The sequence below is a fragment of the Siniperca chuatsi genome, linkage group LG9 (assembly GCF_020085105.1).
Source record: "Siniperca chuatsi isolate FFG_IHB_CAS linkage group LG9, ASM2008510v1, whole genome shotgun sequence".
NCBI classification, from domain to species: Eukaryota; Metazoa; Chordata; class Actinopteri; order Centrarchiformes; family Sinipercidae; genus Siniperca; species Siniperca chuatsi.
Window position 1 is genome coordinate 21,611,279 of NC_058050.1, and position 11,711 is coordinate 21,622,989.

Sequence of the window (11,711 nt, forward strand, 5' to 3'; positions counted from 1 at the left end):
ATGGAATTTAATTTGTGTTGCTCATTTTAAAAAAATTCTAGAAACATTGCCCCAGTTTCTTTGGATAATCCAGAGACCTTGCTATCAACAGTTTTCATTGTTGAGACTCATCCAGCAGCTACATACCCTGATGCGTGACTCCCAAATGAGTTGTAGCAAGTTTGTGCCTCCAGTTGAATGTTATTTCCTGGGTCTGCTGAGCAGCCAAAACCCACTAACTAAGAAAAAGGTTACCAAGTAGACTTCACTTTTGATTTAGTATATTTTAATTAAGGCCAAAGCAAGCATGCAACAAGTAATACAATTTGAGACATTGAATGAATGCATATCAGTCCTGTAATAATTCAATAATGGTGAATCAAAAGTTTAATCAACATAATATTAATAATAAAATGTTTAATCAATAACTAAATGAAAATCCGATCAAATTGTTAAAATACAACAATAAGTAATTAAAAAAACATCAATGAAGGGTAAACGTGTATGATTAAAATCCACTACAAGTATAACTGAATATATGAGTAAAATGTAATGATAGACTGAAACTGTTGGGAACATTTTGTAATCTGTAATCTTTTGTACTAACGGCACTACCAGCACAGTATGTACCAACAGATCTATGAAGGTACTGGGGACCAAGATTACTGACAAGTTATGGAAGAAAGGGGAAGATTTGGGAGCTTACAAAGAACTTACACTGTAGTTATTTTTTAACTACTGGGTACCTTTTCTATTATTACAGGGTATGTACGACCTGCTGAGCAATAATCAGGACGTTTGGGAGGATAGGGAATTTATAGTTACAGTATATATGGTGGTAGTTCTCCCCTTGTTACACTTAGTTACAGTGTAACTACAGGGTATGCAGGCTGTAACCTAAAGCACTGTTAGTTCTCTTTATATGACATCAGGGGTTGTTTTTACTCCTTTTTGTTAAGCATAGTGTCACTTGATTTGTGAGGAAGTAGTTTGTTCCCTTACATACACAAATATGATAAATGCACTTATATAGCGCTTTTCTACCTTAAGAGACAATTATATTACATAGTGATATTATGCAAGCTAGCAAGAAGCCAGCAATTTGCATCATTCATCATATATATGGCACTGGAGCATAAAGATGCAATAAGCTAAATTACAGTTGTGAGGGATCCAAATGATCACTGTTGTGGTAACATTTCCTTGTCGGCAGAAATTGCTGGGACGTATTCTCTGCAGAGGGTGAACTTTTGTATATGCTGCATTTACATCCTGGACTGATTAAGTGACAAAACATTAATCTAATCAGTAACTTTAAAGAAGTTATTTGTTATATAAAAATGTAAAAAGTCAATAAAATACTTGAGTTATATGCCTAGTATTAAAATTAAAAAAGTTAAATTAAAAAGTAACTCAGTTAGTACCAATTTCTGACATGTTAGATATGTCTGATTTGATTTCTACAGCTCTTTCCCTCCCTGTCTGTGCTCCGGCGGTTGGTCAATCCAGGCTCCATGGCAGAGAGACGCTGTCACTCCCCAGCTCTTTGTGAATGACCGATGTGAATCTGGCCAGTAACTCTGAGCTGAAATGGTTTTTCCAGTCCCCCGCAATACCTAACACAAAAACAAACACACACAAAGACAGTCACGTGAACGCAACAAATCTCTGATGTGAAAGAAAATCAGTTTAGTAGAAATCTAAAAATACAGTCAGACATTTTAATGTAATTCAAAGCAAACTGACAAAAGCAGAGGAACTGATGATGGACACATGGAGCCTCACCTTTCCTGAGGAATGGGGATTTGTCAGGGTCCATGTGTACCTTAGGGACCAGGCTGAAGTTGGACATGTTGTTGGCCTTCATGTTCTTGAAGGAGCAATGCTGTGCTATCTTCTGAATAGTTTCTTCACTCAGATGACGGCCCAGGAAATCTGAAATACGCCCAAGAGCTGCAGGAAGGTCCTAAGGGAGGGTCACATGGACACATCTTTCATTTACGTGAACCAACAGGTGTTTGCCTTTATCTTATGATTCCTACATTCTCAAATGAAGAACTTTCTATATGATTTCTATGATGAGGGCACATTATGAAGCCCTTGATGATGAGCTCAAGTTTGCCTGGTCATATTTAAGTAGCATTGCATTGCTGTCGCCTTTAAGCTGTGTTTTTCAGTCAGTTGTTACGTGTGTTGGATGAAACAGATCGAGTTTCTATTTTAATCAATACAGCTGTCTACACAGGCTGTGTAACGAAGCGTAATTTCAAGATTCAAATCTATTTTCTTCTGTTTTATGTGCGTAACTACTCCTCTGTACACAGAGGATCTGTTATTGTGCTACTTTCTACGAAGTCACTGAAACGATGCATTGTTACTGTGTAAAGGACACCATCTCCTCAGTCAAAATGCTAGTCACAATTGCAATGAAGCATCATGTAAATCAGTGTTGAAATAGATAATAAGTTTCTGAACTGACAGTTCAGTTTTGAAGATTAAGAGACAGATGATTGCCATGCAATATTGAGGCAGGAAGGTAACAAATAGGATATCCAGAAACTGTAGCAGATACACTGGCAGTGCACCACACAGCTGCTGTTCTAGATAGATAGATTTTTATCTCCCTAAAAGAGAAATTAGTTACTACAGAGTGTGCATCTTCTAAAAGGCTATTTGTTTTTGCAAAATGGTCAAGAAGACGTTTAATGTTCGAGTCAGCCAGCAACTCTTGCCTTTAGATGAAACCTTTTTCTGTGAGAGTTCTGGGGAGTGTTTTACCTGCAACATTTCTTCATACGTGATGTACATTATTCTGTCTCCCAGCTCTGTGTGTCTCCAGCCCTTCACATGGTCTGTCCATTTTCCAAACATCACTGCACACAGACATTGGACCACAGTATAAATACAGTCAATGCAATGCAATGTGCTCTACTTTGGCAATAATGAGAAACAAAGATGACGTTGTCTTTCACATGCTAGCAACATCCAAAATATGTTCACATGCTAATACACCAAAATGCTGAACCATTCTACTGCTGAAATTCATACATTTCTCAGAGTAAACTCTTTATGTGGGATTTCTGACCTCTGCCCTCCAGGAATTTGTTGATGAACTCATCAAAGGTTCCTGGATCATCGAGGAATCCAGCCATCTGGTGGAAGTAGTATGAAGACACTATGACGTCCTTAGGGTTCCTTATGACATAGATCACCTTTGGCAGAGACATGAGAGATAAATTCAATAACATAAAAGGTGAAATGTGTATTAAATATTAATTATGGAATATATAGAAATAGAAAAATCTATTATAAATATATAGAAAATTCAAGGATATTGTCACAGAAACACCACAGTAAGGAGCTCCTCTAACCATAGATGTTGCCAAAATAAAATAAAATGATGATCCAGGAGAAATGGACCCAGAGGTTAAGGGAGAATCTGTCTGTGTTTTCTCATGTACAGTAATTCAATATCTAAAGGCTGCTGATGATATAATTGCACAGAAGAGCGGTTCACACAGGAGTATCACACAAAGCCTCCCCCCATTTACCTTGGCTTTGGAGGTGTGGAAGGAGGGGGGCATGAGGTGGTAAGGAAAATGTGTGACCAGCGCCCGTGGAGATGCCAACTGATCAACAACCACTGCTAATCTTTTCTCCTCCAGCCAGGGGACCCTGTCCCAGTTAGGAATGGTTTGGATCGGCGTCAGATCCCCCCCATTCAGCACCAGTGGGAGGATCTCCTGCATCCAGATTGTACCTGCAGAAATGAATAGAACAGCAAATAATACACAGCAAGACCACTGCAAGTACTAACTTCTACTATAAGGAAGAGACATCAACAGAGTGATAAAGTAACTGTATATGATCTAAATCAGGGGTTTTTAAAGTCTGACACTGTGGGTTCCCCCTCAGACAGAGGGGGAACCCACATTGCTGATATTTGTTTATATTTTGGGAATTGGCACCATTAAAAGTATGCTGAATTAGCTATTAGTAGTTCCTGTTTGCAATGTACCCATGGATGTTTAGAAAGCTATCACTGGATTACTTCGATACTGACGAAAACTTGAAAAATGTGATGATTCTCAGGCAAGTTCTGGGGCTACAAGTCTATTCTATGATTTCTAAGCAAATTTAAGGATGTTTATTCACGATGAACCATGGAGATGGTTCATCGATTTTTTCTTTAACTCTGAGGCTACATAGTTTTCAAACTGCTATATGCTGGGATAGCCTCGGCTCCCATGACCCTGAACAGGAATAAGGAGGTATGGAAAGTAAATCATTGAATGTACAAACGAGCACATTCCATTTCCAGCAGACATCATACTCATGAGTGACACACACTAGTGCTAGTGTCATCCTAATAAGGTTATACCCCTTGGAAAAAGTTTTCAGTCTGCAGCTTGTTCAGTTTTTGTTTTTCTGTCTCTGGAGTGACTATATGCGGATGTTTCTGCTCTGTGCACATGCACAATCTAAACCACAGCTGAAATTCACCAGTGACTTTCACATGCACGCTCGCTTATTGTTAAATAAAATCACATGGCAGAGCTTAATTTAATTTAGTAATGTAGTGACTACTTTCATTCACTCTCACTAATATTCACACATACTGGAAGATTAATTAATGAGTTGATGCAGTTTCTGTTGTGCTGAGGCAGCTGAAATGCTGTGGACACGTAACAATGTGACTACAGTCTAATTCTGCGTTCAGCCTTCTGCTCTTGGTGGGAATTGTTGGGTCTCCGTAAATAATATTATAAGAGTACGGTCTAGACCTGCTCTAAAGGAAAAGTGCAATGAGATAACTTCTGTTATAAATTGGCGCTATATAAATAAAATTGAATTGAATTAGGGGGATTTGGAGATTTATTCATCTCGTATCGTGCCTAACTTTAGTGGAACATATCGGGTATGGAATAAATCTGCAGATGCTCTGGTTCAAGATCAAAAGTTTCTACTGATATCAGTTTTTGAGCCTCGTCAAAGGCCAAAATATGGCCTGCAACAGACTAGGTAAGCCTTGTTTTAGCCTAGCAGATTGCCAGAGATGCCTGTCATAACGCATATCGTAAAATGGCGAATACTGCTGAAAAGACGCAAGTCTAAGCTTTACGATAAATCAATAGTCAATAAAACAGGTTTTTCAAAAATTGTGAATCACCGCAACAAGAGGTCCTTGAGCATACAGTCATAAATGTGCACACAGAATTTTAGGCTGATGGGTCCAATAGTATGTGAGATTAATGAGGACAGATACACACACACGCACTCACACACACACGACCAAACACCTCCAGGCTTATGCCTGGCGGAGATAATAATTCTCCTATCCATGCATATACAGAGGGTTTTAAGGGCCAAAACTAATTATATCAATACATAAATGCTTAAATAAATGAATACATAAATAATTATGTAATTGAATGCTCAATTGTCACCATAAATAAATAAATCACAAATTAAATGAGACATTAAATACAGTATATAAATGTTACATTTATTTTGAAGTTATTTATTCATTTATATATATATATTTATACATTTGTATATATTTATTTATTTATTTACTTATTAATTTATCACATATATATATATACATACATATACATATATATATATATATATATATATATATATATATATATATATAGATAACTTGCTGCAGCAAAATAAATAAATCTGTCATCTTCATCCATCCATCCATCAAAAGTCAGGGGGCGGACTCTGCCCTGCGATTGGTGGTTGAACTAGAATCTACTGCTTTTGCCTAATTCAAGATGGCAGCATTCAGTGTGGATCTAAATGAAATCTTGCATGCTACAATGATAGATATGTTGGCTATAGCTGAACAGATGGAGGTAAATGCCAATTCCTTTGCTTTTTTTAGATAAGATTGAGGGCTTCGCTGTAAGAATTGGAATATCGGCCCTGAGTGACACAGAAATTAAAGAAGCTGTATTCACGATCCTTGCACAAATAGTACAGCAACTGAGGCTGCAGGGTGATATGATGGAGGGCTGCAACAGCAACGCTGGTCAACCTGGCCGTCCTTCTTCCATCTTTTGATTTACCGGCTGACACAATTTAACATTTGCATGCTGTGTGGCCTGAAAATCCATGATCTAGCAAAGCTGTTTGGAGTGTCCGAGCGAACCATTAAAAGTCATGTATATAAATAATGTTGCTGTTTTATTGGGGTGTACAACATAGTTGAGAGCCTCTTCTATCAATGTTGCTGCCTCAAACAACAGCTGTGGGCATCTCTTCGGGGTCGAGGTCAACATTCTGGTGATCTGTGTAAGGCCTTAGTCACATAGAATCATAGAAACGTTGAGCAATTGAAAACCACGGGCAGTCAGCAGTTCACAGCTCGATCTTCTGTTGAGTTTTATGGCAGAAGTGGATTAGTCAAGGATGCTCTGTAACAGAAGATGACACATTACAAGCTGCGCCAATAGTATGAAATGGTATTCACGTCCTGTCTCTTAAGTGGGCGTGGTCGCCTCTCCCCAGTTAAATAATACCAACAATAATAGTATTATTAAGCAAAGAATAACAAGTTTTATTTCAGTTTTAACTTTTAAATCATGGTTTCACATACAAGTTCCTTTAAATTTCTGTTTATCCAGTTGGAAAGCGACGTCGGCAGCATTGCAGTGACACCAGACTGACAGTTCAGCACTAACAGAGAGAAGAGATGACTCTGACTAATCTCTTGTGAGATCTGGCAACAGATCTGAGATCAGAGACAGATCTCAAACAAACTTAATTTGTCTGTCTGAAAAATGCCATTTTAGTGTTAAAATGTTCGGAAGATATGTGGCTTGTGAAAAAAGGGTCCCATATTTACTTCGGTGACTATGGGGCGAAAGAATCAGTCATAATCTGTGCTCACATTTACTTCTCCCATTGGCCCATTGGAGTGAATAGACTCAGTTATACTATGGATAAATGAAAGTATATATAAATAAATAAATAAAATTATAAATAGATAAATAAATGAATAAGTAAAAAAATATATATACGAATTAATATATATATATATATATATATATATATATATATATACACACACAAATGAATGTAACATTTATATATTTAATGTCTGATTTAAATTGTGATTTATTTATTTATTGTGACAATTAAGCATTAAATTACATAATTATTTTTGTGTAGGATTTAGTGGCATCTAGCGGTGAAATTGCAATTGGCAACCATTTGAAACTACGGTGGTTCTGCCAATGGCTCCTCCTAAATGTTACACACTGGACCACACTGAGCATTTTATTAGATAATTATATTGTTTATTAAGCATTTAATTATATACTTATTTATATATTTAGTTTCGGCCTTAAAACCCTCCATATACAAAAGGAGTAGTCTAATTGAATACAGGTGAAGTTGATACACAATTTAAAATGATCGGTGAACCTGTTTTATCCAGTCTATGATCTGAACAGGAGTAAAGCTAAAGTGAGCTTCTGTGATGGGAACAATTTTGCCTCCCTGACACAGATGCCAAAGTATGAGACACTCACTGTGGTACGCCAGGGGACATTTTGAGTTATAGATGTGAGAGAACAGTAATAATAAATAACATTTAAACTTGTTTATCACATTCCTTTTTTTCGTGACTCTCAGGCTAGCCAGAAACAACTTGTCTCTTTCATAGAAACACTGACCTGATTTCGGGTACGTGACAGCCACGACGTCCTCGTCTTTAAAAGTAAATTCCTGCGCAAACTTTAAGCTCTCTAAGGAGTGAGTCTCTTTAGGAAGTATAAGTCCATGATACAGCAGATACATCTCTTCAGAAGACATTATGTTGCGAGGACTAAAGCAAAGTGTCGCTAAATCACTGACAAGGGGTGCTGCATTCAAACATGTAGGAAAAATTGAAACTGCAGACATTAGCGCACATAAAAGACCAAACAAGATACTGAAACTTCATGAGCCCCAATCTTGAGCTTCCAAAATCATCTCACATTTTATTATTTTTTATTGTTTTGCGTTATTCTAGTGAGGTTTTTTTTTTCCAACAACATGCTTTTGTAGGCTAACACAATTACTTAATGTACAAGTAATTTGCTACCGCATCTCTGATGAATAGCAGTAGGCTACAGCCTCTGTTTCGTTATTATTATAACCGAGCAAAACCAATTGACACTGACTGCACAATAACCATTATAAATCAAACAAGACTACTATATAATGCCAACTTTCCCATCAGCAACCTGAAGGTAGCACCTTACCACTTCCTGGTCAGTGCTTTTAACTCACAGCAGGTAGGTTATGCTAATTTATGACAGGAGACTAACTAGAGAGACTCACCGGACACATGCGCGGCCACTCCTGTCTAGCACCCGTTTATTTTCTGTCCGTGTGTTAATATGGACACACCGAGAACAACTTCGTCTAATAATTGTATGGAGAGACCAATTAAAAGCTGCTAATTTAGCATATTCCACTGAAAGGCCTTGTGAACTACTGGGTGTCTCTTTTATTATTATTTTATTAACAAAAAAGAAACATTATATTTAAATAAAAATAAAACCATACCCTATTTTTTAAGCAATTCAAAATAATATTTAAAATGAATTGGAACTAAATGTGTTTATCCCCTCTATTAGTCCATCCATATACTGTAGTCAATCCATGTAAAATGCAGTGGTGGAATGGGCTTCTAGGCTGGCCCAGATAGAAACAACAAAAAGACAATTGGAAGCTCATTGCTTTCAAAAAGTAAATGTAGCAAATCTTCTGATGCACATCCATAAACACCACACAAAGTAAAAGACTAACATCACAGTGCCAAAGCATACAGGTGGGCAACAAGCAGAGATTCGTACTCTTTCTCAGACAGCACTGATGCTGCTCAAATACCTGCTGTATCTGCATGTAAAGCATCTGTTTTAAAGTCCATACATCTGGTGCTTTGGGGCACCAAAAACATGGCCACTGATATAATCTATTATTTCCAAAAAGCCTACACAGACTTTGATATTGCATCATGGTGAATTTACGTGAAAACAGTATGCTGCCAGTATGTGTAATGAGGTGGAAAAATACAGTGAACCCACAAAAGATGGTAAAACGTGCTACATCCCCCAGGGACTAGTGGGGCAGCTGAAAAGAGACAATTAACAGAAATGAGAATGAATACACTGTACCTGACTTGGGGTAAGTCACAACAAACACGTCGGTATCTTCCACAGAGAAATTTTGGGCATACTCTAAGCTCTCCATGCTGTGCGCCTCGAGGGGCAGGTGAAGGCCGTGGTACTCAATGTACTTGTTGGAGGACATGATGATTGTGTCCGGCTCAGGGGTTTAACGCTCTGCAGGTAGTCTGTTGGTAGCCTACACGTTGCTCCTTCTTCTCTCTCGCTCTCTGAGGAAGAGTTTCTCCTTTTTAATTCAGTCCATTTCCCCTGAGTTCCTGTATTTGCCAGCAGGGCGGAACCACTTTTCTTTCCTTGTACATTTTTCTGAATGGCAATTATGTACTACAAATCTTCAGCTGTTTTCTAATTCAGGGGTTGGAACCTCCTGAGGACCTGAGGACAAGATTTAAATATTTTGTGTTGGTTTATGCAAATCCACCCTTGCTACCTACTTTTTTTTTCTAAAGAGATGGATTTATGGTGGCTAACAAGGGCAAACGCACTGCAACTTGAGAAAACACAAGAACATTTTTAAAAACATCTTCATTCATTTGATAACACATGCAAATACACAAAACAACAAATAAAAAGTGCTGAACATGGTTTGGACACGCTTGTCAAGTTTGTTGCCATGGTTTGTGACTCATGAAGTTATTGTTAATGATTTGTGATATGATTTTGTGATTCTAACATATTAACCTTTACTATCTTACCACCAGTGTTGACAGATGCCCTGTAGCCTGCCCCCATCTAATAATTAATGCCTACAGTAAATGATTGTCTCCTCACAGTGCATCACATGATAGCTGTCTAAACTCCCATGTTAAAAAAGCGTACTTACTCGGTCACTCCAACATTCATAACAGGCTAGTCTGTCTGTCATAACTGATGAACCTGGTTATTATGATTAACAGTAGTTTTCCAGAATTCTTTCAAAATCCTTCAAATTTAGGCTACCTTAATTTTTTGTTTCAAAAATGCTTTACAAACTTTTTATTTGAATCTGCATGCTCCTGTGAGATAAGTGCGCACTGCAGATCAGACAAAATAACAGAAACACAATGAACAGATGATACGAGTCACAAACCTTTCTAGTGTCCTCTGGTCTGTTGTCGTTTTGTGTTTTTGCAGTGTGTTTCTGTAGTTGCTGCTTGTTTTCTAAATGCTGCATTTTTTTTTTAAATTTGCTTGTGTTTTCTTAAGTTGCAGTGCGTTTGTCGGCCACCGTATGACATGATCATTGCAATGCCGCAGACAGTAGGACTGTATCTGGATCTATTTGGCAGCATTCACCTTCATGGTGAACCAAAGGAATTAGGTTGTTAGCATCATAATGCTCTTTGAACTTCTCTCCCACTAGGACATTGATTTTTCATTTTGAGGGTTCTTTGGGATCTGCACCCTCAATAAACCCCACTGTGTCACTCTGTCTACCCAGGATGTGATTGAGTAGATGCTAAGAACCTTATCCTTATCTGTATCTTGATGCGAAAAGTTGCAGTCATCCAATGTTAATGCATTCCTGGACTGGGTATAATGGTGGTCGTAATGTCCAGCAAGCCCATACTATTAATCTTGTCAAGTGTGCATCAACTTGCATGGGCCACGGTTGGTAGCACCCGGATCCTCCAGTCATACTCCACTACACCTCAGATTTGAATTAGATTCTTTAAATAAAGATTTTTTCAGTATCCCCATGTTGAGAATTTATTTTCTCCTAATCTGATCATTGTAACCTCTCTTTCTTGTAGGCGTTTTGTGTAATGTGAAACCAAACCACTAACCACTTTTCTTTCCTTGTACATTTTTCTGAATGGCAATTATGTACTACAAATCTTCAGCTGTTTTCTAATTCAGGGGTTGGAACCTCCTGAGGACCTGAGGACAAGATTTAAATATTTTGTGTTGGTTTATGCAAATCCACCCTTGCTACCTACTTTTTTTTTTCTAAAGAGATGGATTTATGGTGGCTAACAAGGGCAAACGCACTGCAACTTGAGAAAACACAAGAACATTTTTAAAAACATCTTCATTCATTTGATAACACATGCAAATACACAAAACAACAAATAAAAAGTGCTGAACATGGTTTGGACACGCTTGTCAAGTTTGTTGCCATGGTTTGTGACTCATGACGTTATTGTTAATGATTTGTGATATGATTTTGTGATTCTAACATATTAACCTTTACTATCTTACCACCAGTGTTGACAGATGCCCTGTAGCCTGCCCCCATCTAATAATTAATGCCTACAGTAAATGATTGTCTCCTCACAGTGCATCACATGATAGCTGTCTAAACTCCCATGTTTAAAAACGTACTTACTCGGTCACTCCAACATTCATAACAGGCTAGTCTGTCTGTCATAACTGATGAACCTGGTTATTATGATTAACAGTAGTTTTCCAGAATTCTTTCAAAATCCTTCAAATTTAGGCTACCTTAATTTTTTGTTTCAAAAATGCTTTACAAACTTTTTATTTGAATCTGCATGCTCCTGTGAGATAAGTGCGCACTGCAGATCAGACAAAATAACAGAAACACAATGAACAGATGAT

General features: G+C 37.6%; 1 protein-coding gene across 3 annotated transcripts; it reads right to left on the reverse strand.

The window, feature by feature from the left end:
- Positions 1-248: 248 nt before the first annotated feature.
- Positions 249-9,544, reverse strand: sult2st3 (sulfotransferase family 2, cytosolic sulfotransferase 3). Of its 3 annotated transcripts, none has more exons than XM_044206634.1 (6): positions 9,159-9,544; positions 3,531-3,739; positions 3,065-3,191; positions 2,758-2,852; positions 1,765-1,945; positions 249-1,647 (listed from the first exon to the last, which is right to left on the reverse strand). In XM_044206634.1, the coding sequence occupies exons 1-6, from the start codon at positions 9,292-9,294 to the stop codon at positions 1,511-1,513; spliced, it is 885 nt and encodes a 294-aa protein (XP_044062569.1). In that variant the 5' UTR covers positions 9,295-9,544; the 3' UTR covers positions 249-1,510. The 3 variants fall into 3 exon arrangements, with proteins under 3 accessions (XP_044062569.1, XP_044062567.1, XP_044062568.1); XM_044206632.1 differs by lacking the exon at positions 9,159-9,544 and adding an exon at positions 7,671-7,880; XM_044206633.1 differs by lacking the exon at positions 9,159-9,544 and adding an exon at positions 7,671-7,875 and having other exon boundaries at positions 249-1,595.
- Positions 9,545-11,711: the final 2,167 nt, after the last annotated feature.